We start from the raw sequence: 18,736 nt of genomic DNA, 5'->3' as shown, positions 1-18,736 counted from the left end.
CCTTTCACTTTTTCCTATGGGTGATGATGGTTGGTATGTAAAGGTGCCTTATAGTAATGTTAATATTCCAGTTAATGTACATGGATTGTCTAATAAGGATTGTGTCACTCAGATACAATTTTATGCATTTCGACTACAAGTGCATGAGGATACCGAGGTTTGCATGTTGTGTGGTGGTCGATTGTTGCAACAACTTATTGTTGATGCTTATTGTAGTGTAAAGCAATGTAGGTTGGCTTGGTGTCCTCAGAATCAATTAGTTTTACGCTCAGAAGTTTATAAAGGCTTGGTAGATATGATGGGATTGATGGATAATGGACTAGTACAGGTTATTGGTGCCTCTGTTGGTAAAAGGGTGGTTTTGGCATCAAGATGTACTGGTGGGCCAAGGCACATGTATTAGTTGTATCAAGATGTCATGGCTATAGTGCAGAGTAAGGGAAAACCAGATCTCTTTATAACAATTATATATAATCCAAAGTGGTCAAAGATAACTAATGCTTTGTTTCCTGGACAGGTTGCTTATGATCGTCCTGATTTGATTGTTCGGGTCTTTCATAAAAAAACATGTTGATATGATGCATACATTGTTGAAAAGGAAAGTTCATCAAGTTCCTCATTCCTTTCATAGACTTCACATCCCTTGATAGGTACATCATCAAGAAAAGAAAGAGTAAGCTGTGGAAATGTTGCAGCCTATGTTAGTGTGATCGAGTTTCGAAAGCAAGGGTTGGCACATTCTCATACTTTGTTGATTTTGGAGCACCTTTTTGAACCATCTGAAGCATGCCATTATGATAGGTTTGTTTGTGCTGAGTTTCTTGATAAAGCAAGGTTTTCAACTCTATTTGAAACTGTCTCAAAGTGCAATGTCCATGGTCCTTGCGGTGCGTTGAATCCCAAGAGCCCTTGCATGTGTGATAGTCAAGGTACTAAAAATTTTCCTCGAAGGTTTGTGAATGTGGCAATTGTTGATAGCTCTAGCTATCCTATTTATAGAAGATGGGATGATGGAAACACAGTCACAATAAAGGGTAATACTATTGATAATCGATGGATTGTTCCATATAATCCTTACTTGAGTAAGAAATACAATGCACATATAAATGTTGAGGTATGCTCAACAGTGGTAGCTGTTAAGTATTTATATAAGTATATACACAAGGGACATGATCGTGCAACCATTAAGTTTTCTGTTGGAAGCTCAGGGTTGAATGGTACGAGCATCCGTGAAGTGGATGAGATCGAGAGTTATTTAGATGCACGGTATGTTTCTGCTTCAGAAGCGTGTTGGCAAATATATGACTATGCATTGCGCAATGAGAAGCCTGATATACAGCGGTTGCAGGTACACTTGCCTGGTGAGAATTGTGTGGTGTTTTGGGACACAGACAATATATCATATGTTATGCAAAATGAAGATGTTAAGAAAACCACTCTTATAGAGTGGTTTGCATGCAATCTTGTTCATCTAGAGGCTTGAGCTATTCGCTATTAAGACTTCCCAGTGTATTGGGTGTGGAATGCACAATGAAAGGTGTGGACAAAGAGAAAGCATGGAAATACATGTGGTTGAATATACTTTGTGCCGCCTACATGTGGTGAGCATTATTACTTGCGAATGCTCTTAACAGTGTCTCGCAGATGTACGTCTTTTGAGGATTTGCCTACTGTTGGCAATGTGATGTACAATACTTTTAAGGAAGCTTACATTGCAAAAGGCGTATTAGAGGGTAATGATGAGTGTGCAATGTGCTTGGGAGAAGCTGCCTCTGTGCAGATTGGTGCCCAATTATGTGCTTTGTTTACTGCAATTTTGGTCTTTTGTAAGCCTGCTCAGCCTGCTCAGCTTTGGGATAGGTTTATGGCACCAATGGTAGAGTATATTTTGTATAAATTGCAATTAGAGCATACACATCTATCTTCTGCAAATCTGCACCAAGAGGCATTAAACAAGGCTTTATTGCATCTTCAGGACATTTTATGGCAACATGGGCGAAGATCGTCTGACTTTGATGGATTGCCAGAGTCTCATCGAACGGATTCTCAGTTGTGTACTAACCCTCTTTTAGAATATGAATATGCATATGATATACTAGAGCAACGTAGAGTTTGTCTTTCTATGGAGGCAATGTTGAATGACGGATAGAGAGTTGCATATACTGCAGTTATGGATGCTATTGGTGCAAACTTTGGGGATGTTTTTTTTTTTGGATTGTCCTGGTGGGTCTAGGAAGACATTTCTTTATAAGCGTTTGTTTGCTAGGCTACGCAGTGATCATATAGCGTTGGCGACAACATCATCTGGCATTGTTGCTTTGCTTCTACGGGGTGGTCGTACTGCTCACTTAAGGTTTAAAATTCCATTAGATCTAAGTAATCGATCCACCTGTAATATTCTTGTTCAGAGCAATCTTGCTCAACTATTGAGACAATCGAGTCTTATTTTGTGGGATGAGGCTCCGATGATGCATAGATATGCATTTGAGGTAGTTAATAGAACTTTAATGGATATTATGAATTGTGATAAACCATTTGGTGGAAAGGCCACTTTACTTGGAGGTGATTTTAGACAAATTCTTCCTGTTGTGATGAAGGGCTCCCGTGAAGATATTGTTAATGCGGCACTATGTTACTCTCATTTATGGCAGTGTGTTAAGGTGCTAAGGTTGTCTGGGACTATGCATATGTCAACCGTTGGTGATGTAATCGATAATGGGTTTATTGGTTGGATTCAAGGGATAGGGGATGGAGTGGGTATTACAGAGAATTATGATAAGTTACATATTCCATCTGGCATGGTATTAAAAGGACACTCTATTGAAACCTTGGTTGATAGTGTGTACAGTGAAGTATCCACTGTGATAAACTTTAGAGCATATTTCACCGAGCGTGCTATACTTGCAACACGGAATACGGAGGTGACCTCTTTGAATCATCATGCATTGCAATTGATGCATGGAGATTCCATCTGGCATGGTATTAAAAGGACACTCTATTGAAACCTTGGTTGATAGTGTGTACATTGAAGTATCCACTGTGATAAACTTTGGAGCATATTTCACCGAGCATGCTATACTTGCAACACGGAATACGGAGGTGACCTCTTTGAATCATCATGCATTGCAATTGATGCATGGAGAGGTTATACAGTACTATAGTGCAAATTCGATTGCAGAGATAGCTGGTAGCTCATTTTTGTACTCTATAGAGTATCTAAATACACTAGATCTTGGAGGAGGGTTTCCTCCCCATCTATTGCTGCTAAAGATGAATGCATCTATTATTCTACTTAGGAACTTAAATTCGGGAAAAGGTTTATGTAATGGTACACGGTTGATATGTAAGGCATTCAATAGAAAGGTGATAGTTGCTGAAATAATAACATGAACAAATGTAGGGGAACGAGTTTTCATTCCTAGGATCACTTTTATTCCTAGCACTTTGCAATTTCCATTTACTATGAGGTGGAGGCAGTTTCCTATTCAATTGGTGTTTGCTATGACCATCAATAATTCGCAGGGCCAGACATTGTTTGTTGTTGGTCTTTACTTGAAGACACCGATATTTACACATGGACAGTTGTATGTTGCATTTTCAAGGGTGAAATCCTCATGTGGTGTGAGCATCTTGCTAGATGAAAATGGGAGCATTATGAATGTCACAACGAACATTGTATACAAGGATGTGCTTCAGAAGATGCAATAAGGTGTATTGCTTTTTTGCAAGGATGCATGCAAATATGTGTTTTTTTGGAGGGTGCAATGGTATGCTTGCTTTTTTGTAGGGATGTATCCATTGAAATTTGATAGCTTCGTAGTCATTGCTTGGCTCATATGTGAAATGGCCTTTATGCCACCTTCGGTTGGTATATACTCAGTAGTAACTAATTATTTCCTGCACTATGTTTAAGTGTTTACTCCACTTTTGCAGATGCCTACTCCATGTTGGGGCTATTATCCAGCTTCTGAGTATCGGAAGGAACTACAATGTATATTGTGCGCAGTAACAACACATGATATTATAAGAAGAACGCTTGCAAAGGTCATTGAGCATTTATATGATGATGTCAATATAGAGATTTTACTTCCAGTTTTTATTGAGGTGGTGCTTTGTAGATATACTCAGTGTTTTTGAGTGCATATGAGTGAAGCTGAATAGGAAAAGAGGTTTCGATGATCTCACACTGATAGAATACCAAGGGGGTGGCCGATGTATGAATTTAAAGACCTTTGTTGCTTTGTGACGCTACATCAAGCTATGATAATGCCTGCTGAGTGGTTTGCAGGTATTAGGCCATGTATTGTTATTCTAAAGTTAAGTAATATTTGTCAATTATTAGACATGTTTACGTTTACATTGTGGCTTTCTAAAATTTTAGGTGCAAGAAAGAGAGGAAAGGCTGTCATGTCCCCTATAGCATAGCTAAGGCGAGAAGTGGCAACGAGACTTCTTCACCTAACCATGTTGTGTTTGAGAGTGGAAAATTTCCCCGTGCTTCCTCAAAGAAAAGAAAGCTTTGTTTTGGTTAGGGAAGCGAAGCGTGCAAGGAACGCTAGTTTAAACCTTATCATGGCAACTCGAATGGTCGTTTATGTCTAAAGTTTAACACCTTGTTAATTCGAATGGGCATCAATCATTTCAGCTTGTCAATTTGGACGGGCATTAATGAACAAAACAAAAAAGTTCAAAGCATTATTATGGACACTAAGGCCTTAAGGCCTCAATTCTCTCCATGTCTCCACGGCCAACTCTCTCTCTCTCTCTCTCTCTCTCATCCAAGTGGATGAGTAGCTTTACGGGTCTTAAAACAAAATATGAAGGCAAGATCAAGTACAATGGGAAATGACAAATGCATGCATGGCTTAGAGCAAGGATGGAAACAATTTAACATCATCCAAAGGGCATGGTAGTCATATCCATAAGTTTGAGTAGGGTGAAGTAGACTCATTTACAATTTATTCTATTGTCTTCGTTCTCCTCCTAATGCAAGATTTCACTACTGCCTTCTCTCTTGCCTCCCTTACTCTTATAGTTCTCCCACTTTAGAAGCTTTTTACCAAGAGCAAACATGAACATCCAAGCAAAAAGCAAACTCCAAACTCTAACATTAGATCCAACAAAAGGCAAGGAAGAGGAAAAAAGCAAGAACCTTGCTTTTGGCCAACTCACAAGCTCCCTCAAGTGCACTACTTGTAAGCCCCTTTCTTCTTGCAACCCAGTGGAGTATACCAAGACTCAAATTTCTTTTAAAGGTTTTCTATTTTTTTCTTAACTTTAGCACCTTAATGCTTAAAACTCTATATTTACATGCAATCTCAAAACAATCTACACTATGTAACCAATCATCCATGCAACTAAAATGAAAAATCTAATACACAAACATGAATTGATTGCCTCTCAAATTTGTCGTTCTATACTAATCCATGCAATATTTTGAAGTGTGAGCTCCTATTCTCTGCTTGTCCTAGAGCATGCACGCCTAGTTGCTCGAATCTGTGGTCTTGGCAATGAAACCAAAATGTTGACGTTCTCATGAGCAATACCATTAGGCCTACAGACCACTTATTGATTCAAGCATTTCAACCAACCAAACTATGGCTACCTCTCACATCACCAATGCACATGCTCAAATTGAATAAAGTGAGCTTACCGACCAATCCATTTGTTGTAGTATAGCTTCACGATTTTGCCAATAGCTCCATGATCCAAGGGATGGACTCAAGGTAGCTCTATCTCCATGCTCTACCCCCTTGTGCTTGTCGTGCAAAGAGAAGAGAATATAAGAAGAAGAAGAGAAGAGAAGCAAGAGCTTCTCAAGCCAGTCTATCAGTCTCACTCACACTCTTCCCCTCTCTCAATCCTTCTCTCCCTCTCACACACAACAAGATAGACACGAGCAAGAAGAAAGCCATAAGTTTGCACACTCCAAGAATGAGCTTATTCTCTTATTTTTTGGCTTGTATACATGTCCACTTTTTTGGGCATCTGCTCACTCGACATTGGCCATTTTTCAATACATGTCTTATATTCTTTCTTAACCTACAAAATACAAATCATTATATATGTTGTTGTGAACTCTCTAATTTTACAACTTGCACAAGAGGGAGCTTGGCACTTATACAACTTGAATTATTTTCCTTATTTGGTCCAATTTAAACTCTCCCTCATGCACCAGCCTGTACTCCAATAAAATTTTATTGCACTTTTTCTTTCTTCCACTACTTTTTTTCTTTCTTCCATTGCTTCCATCCTAAAGGGGCAAAAATGCATGTCAAGCATGGTCATGGTAATGAAATGTTGCTTTTCACATACACAATATCATAACACAATTTTCTACTGATGTATTATTTAATATTTTATACTTCAAATCAATTTGTCTTTTGTATGTTTTCTTTCTTAAGTATGTATGGGGGTGTTTTTCATCAATGAGGACAACTCATAGCCTTAATATTTTTGGTGCTAGATTTCACATAACTTGTGTGTGTGTGTGTGTGTGTGTGTGTGTGTGTGTAGCTATTCATTGTAGAATGCTTTTGAATGCATGTTCATGTGTGCATTGAGCTCTAAACTAGACATTCATATGTGCATTAAGAGAGAGTTTAGCTACGCATTGTAGAATGCTTTTAGATGCATATTTATGTGTACATTGAGATCTAAACTACAAATTAAAGACTCAAAATTTCAATCATTCTTAACAGATAATATTAGAGTGTAGGCTACTATCATAAATCTTGATAGGATGGTTAAAATGAATAAAGGCAACATATGACAATGACGGGTTATACTAATGATTAAGACTATGCATACACTCCATTTGTTCTTGGGAATGCAAGCTAAGGCGCTCTTCATTTTGATAAACAAATAAAATAGAGTTTGTGAAAGTTTGACATATGGTGAAACTTTGTGTACATTTTACACAAATCACAAAGGTTTTGGGTGGTACTAATGAGTACAATATAATGTTAATAATGTAGCAAATTTGAGGTTTCTTATATCTAAAAGCAAAACATATTGTTAAAGTTAATGCCATTCTTCATAAAATAAGAATTAGACATTACCACACAAATTGCACAAAGATTGAACCTGCATGACAAGTTCCCTTGCTCATTATAGTGTGGACTAGAGTGAACAAAGTGTTTAGAATGGACATGCTTTGTTGACTTGTGTCTCTAGATACTTTGTATGTAGCAACTTGCATTTTTGGGAGGAGGAGGAGGAGGAGGAGGAGGAGCAGCAGCAACAACAGCATCAATAGCAACAACAATAGTAGTAATTCTGAATATAGTCTATGGGTAATCAAATTTATGTAATGTTGTAAGCTCAATGTGAATGGAAATTGCCATATATTAGTGAGTGCCACATCCCCATATATTTATTTTTCCTGTTGTATCAGTCTAAGTTGTTAAACATTCAAAATTCAGATTGTGTTTCTTATATTAACTTTCCATGAAACGATGTAAATAGAAATCATCATATATTAGTGAGTGCCACATACCCATGCATTTTATTTTCCTACATTTAACATTGTGTTAATCTAAGTTGCCAAAAATTCAAAATTCGAATTATGTTCCTTATATGAACCATCTTGCAACATGAAATGTGCTCTCGAACCTTAATGTGAAAACACCAATGTGAAGTGCCAAGAGAATCTAGGTGTGGAGCGCCTACAATTAGTTATTCTGAGCATATGCAAACATGATGTGTATTTGTATCAAAGGAATTGCCATACACGCATACACACATACATACATGTATACACACAAGTCTACCTATAATAGAACAAAAGAGAGAGAGAGAGAGAGAGAGAGAGAGAGAGAGAGAGAGAGAGAGAGAGTGTGTGTGTGTGTATGTGTGTGTGCGTGCTCAACAAGGTCATCTAGATGCAAATGATTTGTTATTATAGTACTAGCATTCTGTGCACGCTTCGCGCACATAGAACGGTAGGCCGCGTTGGGCAGCTGTCCCAAAATGGCAGCAAAGTTGCCGTGTGATTCACTCAACAATCCATTTTTCCTCTTTCTCTCTCCTCTTTTCCCTTTTCGGTTCTAATTTTTTCTTCACCCTCTCTCTCTCCCCCCAATTCCCTATATCTAATTTTCTCTCTCCCTCTCTTCATTCTCTTTTTAAATATTTTCTTCTCTCTCTCTCACTCTCTTTTAAATTTTATCTTTCCTCTCTCTATTATTCTCTTTCACCTTGTTTATATTCTCTCTTCTTCTTCTTCTTCTTCTTCTTCTTCTTCTTCTTCTTCTTCTCTTTCTTTCTCTCTCTCTCTCTTTAAATTTTATATTTCTCTTTATATTCCTTCTCTCTTTTAAATTTTATCTTTCCTCTCCCTATTTATATTCTCTCTTCTTCTTCTTCTTTCTCTCTCTCCTCTATTTTTTCTTTTCTCTCTCTTTAAATTTTATCTTTTCTCTCTCTATGTTTCCTCTCTCTCTCTCTCTCTCTCTCTCTCTCCTTCTTCTTCTTCTTTCACTTTCTTTCCCCTCCCTAGTCTCTCTTAAAGTTTGTGAATTTTATCTTTTCCCTATATATAACTCTCTCCCTTTATGTTCATATTCTCTCTCTTCTTCTCCTCCCCCTCTCCTTTTATTCTCTCTCTTTCTCTCTCTCTCTCTCTCCACCCGATTTTCTTCTCCCCCCTTTCTCCTAATTTTCCTTTTTTCCTCTCTCCCTCTCTCTCTTTTAAATTTTATATTCTCTCTCTCTCTCTCTTCCCCCCTCTCTCCTCTCTCCCTCTCCCCTCTCAAAAAATATTTAAATAAAAAAAATACTTTTCTCTTTCCTCTTTTCTCCCATCTCTCTTACTATTTTCCTCTTTCTTCTTTTTCTTCTTCTCTCTTTCTCTCTCTCTCTCTCTCTCTCTCTCTCTCTCTCTCACCGCTTTTCTTCTCTCTCCCCCCTCTCTCCTCTCTTTTCATTCTCTCTCCCTCTCCTCTTTTTTCCTTTTTTAATTTCTTCTCTCTATCTTCATTCTCTCTTTGATTTTTTTCATTCTTTTAAATTTTATATTTCCTCTCTCTATAATTCTCTTTGTGTATTCAAATTCTCTCTTCTTCTTTTCTTTCTCTCTTTTTCTTCTCTCCTCGCTTTTCTTCTCTCTGTCTCTCTCCCCATCTCTCCTCTCTTTTTCTTTTTTCTTCTCTTTAATTTTATATTTCCTTTCTCTATAATTCGCTTTCTCTCTCTCCCTCTCTATATCTCCTCTTCTTTTTTTTTTTGCTCTCTTTCTCTTTCAAGTTTTTTTCTCTTGCTCTCTTTTCTCTCTATATATATTTTATTCTCTCTCTATTTTTCTATTTTCTCTATCTTTTAAATGATATATTTCCTATTTTTTTTCTCTCTCTCTCTAAGTAAAAAACAATACAAAAAAGCTTTAATTATAAAAAACTATTCTCTTTTCCCTCTCTCTCCGTCTTTTTCTCATTCTTCTTCATTTTTTATCATTTTTCTTATTATATCTCCCTCTCAAAGTGTGTGAAAAACTATGTCAAAAAAACTTTAAATTAAAAAAGATTTTAAAAATGTTTGATTAAAAAAGTTTAATGAGAGAGAGAGAGAGAGAGAGAGAGAGAGAGAGAGAGAGAGAGAGAGAGAGAGAGAGAGAGAGAGCCTAGGCCCTACACATGAGAGAGAGAGAGAGAGGAGAGGGGAGAAAGAGAAATATTTAATTAAAAAAAGACTCTTTCGTCTTTCCCCTCTCTTTTCGTCTTTCTCTTTCTTCTTTTTTAATGCTTATTCTTCTCTCTCTCTCCTTTTTCTTCTATCTCCCTCTCAAAGTGTGCAAAACTACGTCCAAAAAAATTAAATTAATTTTTAAAATATTTAATTAAAAAGTTGAATCTAGTTGTGTTAGAGAGAGAGAGAGAGAGAGAGAGAGAGAGAGAGAGAGAGAGAAGGGGGGGGCAAGGGAGGAGGAATTTAATTAAAAAGGGGAGGAGGAAGAGAAAGGGAGAGATTATACTTGAGAGAGAGAGATTATACTTCAGAGAGAGGGAAGAGGGTTTTAATGAGAGAGAGAGAGAGAGAGAGAGAGAGAGTGTGTGTGTGTGTGTGTGCGCACGTGTGTGGGTTTAGGCCCTACAATGAGAAAGAAAAGGGGGGGGGAGGGGAGCAGAGGGGATTTTAATTAAAAAGAGGAGGGGTAAGAGAAAAAGAGAGATTATACATGAGAGAGAGGGTTGGGGAGGGGGTTTTAATTAAAAAAGGGAGGTTTGAAAAAATAAGCAGGTTTGGGAAGCCTTTTAAAGGTTCGAGGTTTTTTGAACCTACAACCAAAATAATATAGTAGTAAGGTTTAATCTAAATATGAGAGAGAGAGAGAGAGAGAGAGCCGAGGCCTTACAATGAGAGAGAAGGGAGACGGGGGCGGGGGAGCATAGGGGCTTTTAATTAGAAAGGGGATAGAAAAGAGAAAACGAGAGATTACACATGAGAGAGAGGAGAGGGGAGGGGGTTTTAATTGAAAAAAGAAGGTTTGGAAAAAGATGTAGGTTTGAGAAGCCCTTTGGAGGTTCGAGGCTTTTTGAACTTGCAACCAAATTTATAATATAATAGTAAAATATAAACATTAAACATTGTAGATTAGAATCAATCAAAATATACATCTAACTTAAGGATGTATTCTTTAAACGTTTTGATGGAAATCACTTATTTATCCATTAATTATTGTCAAACTTTGGGCAAAGTTTCCCCTAATAATATCGTTAACTATTCCTTGCTTATTCATGTTACCCCATACTTCAAATTGCATTTTCCAGCTAAAGTAAAAATCCTAGGAAAACATGACTCTACATTTAGTGTCTAAGATTTTATATTATATTCAAGTATATTTTAAAAAATATATACTTTCATGCCGATCACATTGTTTATCGTAGCAAATTACTTGTTTTATTTTCGTGAAGGGAAATAACCACGTGAGCTGCTCGTAAAAATACAAAACGAATGATGTGTAATTTCATGAGCTTCGCAACGACAACTCTAGGAGGCCTCGCCATGACTCAAAGCTAGTTTCAATTAATGAAAACCGATACTCGTCTCTTGAGTAAGGAAATTTTTGGAATGAGGTCACACTATGACTAACCCCTATAACGATTCGCTTTCCAGCAAACGAGAGAGTTAAATCAAGATTACCGGCCAGTAATTCATGATTAATTTGGTACCGCGATTCGCGTCCCCTCTGCTCTCCTTTCTTCCTTTGGTTGGCCATGCTACTGTGTTTCCTTCATTGGTGTGATTGGGGACGTCTGTCCTTCGAGAATACTTCATCGAATAGCAGCAGCTGCAAAGGAGGAATCACGTAATGGAGGATCCCATTTTGCAGCCGCTGTCAGTGGAGGCCGTTGTGGTCGAGCCTAGAATGGAAGGCCATGGAGGTGATGGAGGGGCCGACCTCCAAGTCATCAGAGATGTTCTTTCGGTCCACCATGTCCCTGTGGTTGCTTCTCTTCATTGGGACAAGCTGCATTCCATTCTGCATTCCCTCTGCGATAGCCTCGCCTCACAGGTTTTCCGGCCTTCACTTCAAAAATGGAGTTTCTGCAATTTGTTCTTGTAACGAAGAATCTCGTGTCTACATAGCTCCACGATCTCGTCCGCTGGCAAGCTGTGGCATATTTTGCAAATTTTCACACGTCACTCCTACCTTGAATATTTTTACCGGCAGGGCTTGCTTGCGGTTTGCTGCTTCCTTCCATTCACAGACCGAAAATTAGAAGGCATTTCTTTCGAATGTGTTTTAGAACAGTCTTTTGTTATTCTTTGAGCCTTGAACATGTCAAGTTTCTTGCTGTCTTCGACGGGAAAAGGGAAAGAGAAACCGAAAAGTTCAGTCCAGAGGCACTGTATTAAAAAGTTCGTCACAATTCATGTATAATGAACACCAACAAGTTAACTTCACATAGACCTCTAGGAATTATATCTAAGAAGGAATTGCTGCTTCTTACCGCTTCTTAAACCTTCGAAGGCTGTGCGGCTTGAGAAAGCAGAGGAGCAAGGAAAAACTTTTCTCAGTTTCAAGGATGATTTAGATGTTTTGTGGTGAGAAACAGCAGCTAGACCTCCAAACGTAGCTGTTTGAATGGGTTTCTCGTTATGTGGCTAAAGTTTTTCCAAGTTTTTACCTTCTTTTGGATCTTTTACAGCAAGAACTCTGTAAAAGAAATGAAAGAAGCCAGAGAAAGTGAATTGGAACAGCAGCAGAATTGGTCGAAAATGGTTGAAGAGCGTTTGCAGAGCTTGCAGCAGCGGTAAAAAAACTATAAGACATTTTGCTTTTTGTACAATACAGCTGTATAGTCTTCTTTCTCGTATCTGATTTTCAGGGATCAAGTGATTTGCAATATGAGTTGATGTTCATGCCCGCGCTCCCAATTATGTGGTTGCTATTCTTTTTGCCAAAAGTATGAACCTTCTGTAGATGCACAAAGAAGTCTTAACAAATTGCCTCCACATGCTTCTAAAACAATTCACAGGATGGATGCCAATAACAATGATATAAAGCAGCTGCAAACGTTAGATACTGCTGTGCAGTCTTTTGCACCACGATTGGATGCATTAGAAGCAGCGACTAATCGCTTGGATGCAGTAGAAGCAGTCACTAAAGAACTGGAGGCTTTTCATGCTACCCAACCCATCTCGCTTGAAAGTCTAAATACAAAGCTTGATGAGTTGCTTGTGGACTTTGAAGAACAAAATGAAAAGCTTCACACACTGGAAGAACAAGTTAGGGTTTGCTATTTGGTTTTTAAACACCAAACCTTGCATGCTTCTCTTTCAAGCCTTGTTTATGTTGTTGAATTATACTCATCAGATATGAACAATATTTCTAATAGACCTCATAATTTTTTTCTTCCGTTATGTTTTAAGATGCATACATAGTGATAACTGAAGCTTGCCATGTGATATCAGAATGATCAGCTAAAGTTGAGGCTGGAGCAGACAATAAAGTCACATTCCTCTGATTTGGAGGCTCTTCAGCAGTATTGCAGAGTAAGGAAGATATAATTTTATTTAGAGGCTAAAGAATTTTGCTAGGAATACAGTTAGAAAAGTTTTCGAGTTTTAAGGAAAGGGAGTTGAACAAAATGAGTGTCAGTCAGACAAAATTCAGAAGCTTAGAAACGAGTTAATGATTTATCAGTTACAAGATTACATACATAGTAGTGCCAAAATTCAAAGTACTATTCTTCAGGTGGTGCTTGAAAGTTTGAAAAGCCTCCTGCAATGGGAGAAGTAAATCATGTTGAAAGGACTGGCTGTTTTTCTAAAGTTTTGAATTTCTAGTCGGAGCATTCAATAATTTCAGGACTTCGATGATTGAGCACTTCTCTTTAACCTCTATTGTAGCATTTAAAGCTGTTTACATGGAAGCTATTAATGCAAATTTTAGGAGTTTGAAAAGTTTATGCACGAAGAAAGATTAAAGAGGCTGATGTGTGTGAAGCATATAGGGTTTTTGCAACCACTGTTTAGGATGCATATACTGGTACATATAGCCATGGTCGAAAGACATTATAAAACTTTAGCAACAGAAGCTGTGACACATGCTGATGCAGTTCACCTCTCCAATGTTGTGTTCAGAATCTCCGGTCCGACTTTGAGTTGAAGTTCCTTGTGGATGTTGGCAAGATGCCAAATGCAGTAGAAGGCGAGTTCTCTCCAGCATCAAAATCTAAACTAGAAGCAGCAGTGGCAGAACTGCAGAATCGAATACAAAAGAAGGCTGATGCCGATGAAATAAACAAGATTTCACAGTCTACTCAGAATGTCAAAGATGTGAGGAACATCTCACCATCATCTATACTTCGTTTTCAAATTCAAGACGAAGAGGGATAATCAGTGTGTTATGCAGGCATTTGAGAAAATGGAGTCAAATGTGGTGGAACTTCGATCTCAGATGAAGAGGATATATGCTCCCAGAAGATCTACTAGAATGTCTATGAATGTCGGATTTGTATCTCAAGACAATCAGGTTTGCAAAAATCCTTCCAACATTCCTTCTTAAACTTCTATTTGCATGATTAGAATGCTTTTACTTATAATCCTCTGTAAGAACTTTATGAAATCAACACATGGATTTGGTTGCGAACTAAGTTAATCATGTGCCATACGTATGGCCAGATTAGGCTTCTCAAACACTTTTGCACATATTGCCACTCTAAATAATGATGGAGTTTGAACAAAGACAGCTTTGAGCAAGGAAGAAAATGGTACACACAAAATTCATACTGTCAAGGGGACAGTTGTTGATGACTGCATCTGCTTTCTGACATCATGTAGGCAAAACGTGGGCATTGAGTATTGTTTTTTTTTGATTGCAATCCATGTTTCTTTGAAGGAGACATCCTTTGAGCTGTGACTTTTTACAGTTAAGTTGGGTCATGGATGACTTTAGTAGGCTGAGACAGCCTGTCTCAATGATGCCTGAACTAAATTAGTGTAACCTCTGTTGGCCAAGAACAATAACTATACAGAGTTCAGTTACATGTGTAAAGTGTTTTGCCTTGCCTTGTTTGCATTACTAAGCAACTTCTTATCCATTGGTGTGTGGATTGTTTGGCTGTAGGTTGTGATAATGCAATTTTTACAACAAGCAATAGCAAGATGCAGTGTCTCTTAAAAAGCAAGGATTGAATATTCTTGTGTTATGGATTAAGTGATTGCATACGTTCATATCAAAAGCTAAACCTACAAAAGAAAAGTCTAAGCCTGCAGATTTATGATGGAATATTCCTGTAACAAATCTATGGTTGCAGATGTTTGTATCAGAAGCCAAACCTACAACTATAGAAGAATTAAGTCCTAGACTTGCTGAGGAGCTTACGAAGGATGTTAGATCTTCCATTGAAAATCACAGCAAAGAGTTAGCCAAGGTGTGATGGATGTTATCTGTACATTGATATCTTGAATTGATCTTTGCCTCAAACACCAAAAAAGTATACATTCAATTATACTCTCTTGACATGACTGAAGGAAAAGTTGCGTTACAGGTTCAAAAAGACTTTGGACTGCTTGGTCGAAGTATTTTAATTATGTCTGGGCATCAATCACAACAGCTGAGTCGTCCTGGAGCTTTTGATTCCTCTGAAAGAAGTCTAACTCTGCCTGAAAATACTGGAGAGATTTCATCAAAATCACTGTTAGATACCAATACCTCTGTTGATCAGCAGCTTTCAAAATCTTTGGCAGTTCCTGATAGTGATGGACTAAGTCCAGAAGTAACTAAAAGACCATTCGGACACACTCTTTCAGGGATCCCCATGCAAAGACATACTCTCGTGAGATTCGTGGAACAAATGGATGACTCTTCAGTTGTTCGAGCGATTGATGTAAGTGCATGTGCACTTTTTCTGAAACTTATAAAAGTGGACCATGATACATCTCAAAGTATGACCAAATACTTTTTAGGAAGCTTTGAAGACGAACAAGTTTGAGCCTAAAGAGAGTGTCAAAACCATATCAAAGATGTCTGAAGATATCTCGAACATTACAACAAGGATTCGGGATCTTGATACAGCATTGCCGCTCTTAAAGGATGGGCTGGCATTTAAAGCTGACAAAGTGGACCTGCAGGTGTAACTTTGTTCTCAGTTACAGTACTTTGAATTGGGTTAAGGTCTGATTTGGACTTCTATTTAGCTTTTATACTCGTATCATGGACTATTTGTAGTCTGATCATGGTATAGTTTGCATTCAGTACTTGGGATCACCTTGAACCTTGGCTACTGTCTTCTAGCTTTAAAAAGGTTTCTCGTTAGAAGGGTTGATCTTTGCTTCTTGCAGAGGCTGGCTCGCTATGTTAAAGAGCAGCTTGAAAGGCCTGAAAATGCAATATTTACAACGAAACCTTTATATGGGTATAAATGCATGTAAGAATTGTCATAGACTTCAAATGCTTTTTAGTGTGTCCAGATCTTTTGGCCACACATTGCAGATATAGAGAAATTGCACTTTAACACCTCAGCTGAGCCCAGGACTTCATTAAATATTGCAGATCTTGTGACCATTCCGTGGAGAAGCTGAGTCCTCTAGCTGGTGATCATGTACCAACTAACAGAATGCCTCCACAAATACTTCCAATGCTTTCAGCTGAGCGTATTTTTGCATTTGTGAGTTGCTTCTCTATATTTTGTTTTTCTCACACAAACTATTGCCTTTAGATACACCAGTGGTTTCACTAAAAAGCTGAAAGAATTACGGAGGCTGTCCAATTAAGATTAGACAACCTAGAAAAGCAAAATAAATAATGGGCTGTCTAGAAATGAACTTAGACAGGGAGGGAGAAAGGGGGGCATCTATAAAAAGGCCTCAATGACCTACAAGGATCACCTAATTACTGGAGTACACAGTGAATTTAGCATACGGACTTGGAATTTAAAGCTGATTGAAGTACAGCCATGAGCCCAAGGCCTAATATCCCAAAGCAGAATGCCTTGCAACTCAATGTGGTGAAGCTGAGTCAATGTGTGAAGGATATGCTGGTCCAGATCCTCCTATGGTGCTCTGGGTGTATGAGAGGTCCTGGAGTCTGTGGTATCAGGCATGGCATAGCTCAGCACCTCTGTCCAGCATCCTCTGTCAGGGTTGGGCTACTAAGTTGAGGTCTCGGGAGGACAGATGGGTTGGATCTTGGTCTAAAAGCAGTGGGCAAAATCTCTTTGTGCAGATCCTCTGCAAATTACTGGACTAGGGTCTAGTAGAAGCTTTCTATATTTGCTGAGCTACAAAAGGAAGAGCTGAAAGCATCCGAAGACCCAGTGAAATCTCCCCCTACTCTCACAACATGTAATATCTCGCCGTTGGCCATGTGAACCGGCGCCGCCCCCCATTTCCCCCCCCCCCCCCCACCCCCTTCTTCAAAATCAATTATAAAAAAAAAGGTTTTTTTAAAAAAGTACGTTTCCCCCCCTGTCAACGCCGTCGGTTGGCGGTGGGAGGGGGAGTTGAACTTAGAGACAACGGAGGTGAGGGAAGTGACGACTAAGAGACGACGGAGAGCCAGAGGTGACAGTGGCAAGGATGAAGATAACGATGAGGAATACGATCAGGGTGTGGATGTTAACGACAACGGGGAGGAGGGGCACACGTGTGCTACCTCCAACCCCCACTATCTCTCCTTCTCCTCTAGAAACTGTCGGACTGCATGGCGGGAAGGCCGTTCTGGCCGCTTGAATGGAGGGAAAGGAAGGGGGCCCCATGTCACACCCCCTCCCCATCCCCCCCTCCCCCCCCCTAAGCGGGACGATAATTTTCTTTTCCTTTTTCCCTAACTATTACCCTTCTTCCCTTATAAATCTCCCCCTTCCTTACCACAGACATGCTATTCTTCTTTCCTCCCCTTGCTGCCAACTTGTGAAGGAGAGAGAGAGAGAGAGAGAGAGAGAGAGAGAGAGAGAGAGAGAGGGGGCCCAAGGACAATTCCTTACCTCAATAAAGCCTCGAGTACCCTCTCTCCCCATTAACACTTCCCGAGATCTCTCCATTGATTGCCTTTAAGTGGACAAGAAGATCACGACAGTCAAGACAAGGCCTAGGGGACTTCGGCACCAAGGAGTCCTCCGAGAGGAGCGAAGGACGCATTCCAAGCTCTGAAATGGCCCCAAAGCGTAAATTCTCCCAAGTTACTAAAAAGCCGTGACTACGGAAGGAGGATTGGGAAAAGATGCCACCATCAATACGAACGGGTTATCGGGCATAAACGCTAATTCGACACTCCAAAACCAGGTACCGCTATCGTGTCTAGCCCTTGAAACCGAACATTTAAGTAAGGACATCATTAGGAAGAAGTCATACTTCGCATCATGTAACTTGCATAACTCGAAAGGTAGTTGAAAAGGCTTAATATCCATGAATTGCCGATGGACATAAATATTCCGTATAGGTCAATTGCATCTTGTAGACCATTGGAGTGAATTAACTCGCATTTACAATGAACTCATGTATGCTCGCATTTAAATACTTAGGTCACGCCTTATGAATTGCATAAATGCACTAGAAGAAAATTTCATGAATGGGGATCCCGCATCGTATCATCAACTCAGGGAAGACTTGTATCTAGATTTGCATGGCATCATGGATAGCCTCAGTTGCACCACATAATAGGGATGCATTTAAAAAGGTAGATTTAAAATGTGCATGTGAAATGCTAAGCTTAATTGCAAGGGCAAGTTTGGTAAATGAAATCCTACATGATAAGTGAGGCTAAGATTTAATTCGACTCAACTAGGATTCTAATCGCAAATAGGTCAAGTTGCCCTTACGACCATATTTTGAGTTAGTCAACATGCTCTTTGGTCTCTATTCCAATAGCTAGCCGTGATGGATCCAAAATACTCTTGGATATATCATTTTCAAAATATGATACATCTCGAAGCTAACACAATAAAACTCAAACATCGTATCCACAAGAAGAATGACCATTCGCCAAGTTACATTCGATGCTCACAACTATTTCAGGATGGTAAATAGACTTAGTTTATGCTTGACTTGCAAGAGGAATGAACAGAAGTTCCTGCTATCTTGAGGGAAGGAAAACCTAGGGTAAACTTAGAACCCCGATAAAATTCTAAGATGGAAATGGTTACCAACTGACCAATTAAAATCCTAGACCGGGATCTTAAGATTAAAACCAAAGGTTAGTAACTTAGGAGGTTGCCATCCGAAACTATAGCGTAATTGCTCACCTCTATTACATAGGAGTGAGGTCGGAAAGAGGGTATTCTCTATCTCT

General features: G+C 38.9%; 1 protein-coding gene across 2 annotated transcripts in view; it reads left to right on the top strand.

The window, feature by feature from the left end:
• Positions 1–11,154: 11,154 nt before the first annotated feature.
• Positions 11,155–18,736, top strand: part of LOC148021651 (uncharacterized) — a 32,218-nt gene continuing 24,636 nt past the window's right edge. The window contains exons 1-12 of one of the 2 annotated variants that reach the window (XM_087697122.1): positions 11,155–11,512; positions 11,972–12,045; positions 12,150–12,254; positions 12,480–12,729; positions 12,916–12,996; positions 13,588–13,782; positions 13,859–13,978; positions 14,763–14,879; positions 14,997–15,335; positions 15,415–15,579; positions 15,790–15,875; positions 16,001–16,115. In XM_087697122.1, the coding sequence (XP_087553248.1) occupies positions 11,309–11,512; positions 11,972–12,045; positions 12,150–12,254; positions 12,480–12,729; positions 12,916–12,996; positions 13,588–13,782; positions 13,859–13,978; positions 14,763–14,879; positions 14,997–15,335; positions 15,415–15,579; positions 15,790–15,875; positions 16,001–16,115 (1,851 nt within the window). In that variant the 5' untranslated portion in view covers positions 11,155–11,308. The remainder of the gene's footprint in view (positions 11,513–11,971; positions 12,046–12,149; positions 12,255–12,479; positions 12,730–12,915; positions 12,997–13,587; positions 13,783–13,858; positions 13,979–14,762; positions 14,880–14,996; positions 15,336–15,414; positions 15,580–15,789; positions 15,876–16,000; positions 16,116–18,736) is intronic. The other variant, XM_087697123.1, reaches the window with a different exon arrangement.

The sequence above is a fragment of the Lygodium microphyllum genome, chromosome 17 (genome assembly GCF_053477565.2).
Source record: "Lygodium microphyllum isolate KBCC chromosome 17, Lygodium_microphyllum_v1.1.10, whole genome shotgun sequence".
Classification (NCBI taxonomy): Eukaryota; Viridiplantae; Streptophyta; class Polypodiopsida; order Schizaeales; family Lygodiaceae; genus Lygodium; species Lygodium microphyllum.
Note: the sequence above shows the minus strand (reverse complement) of the source record. Positions and strands in the feature narration are given on the sequence as shown.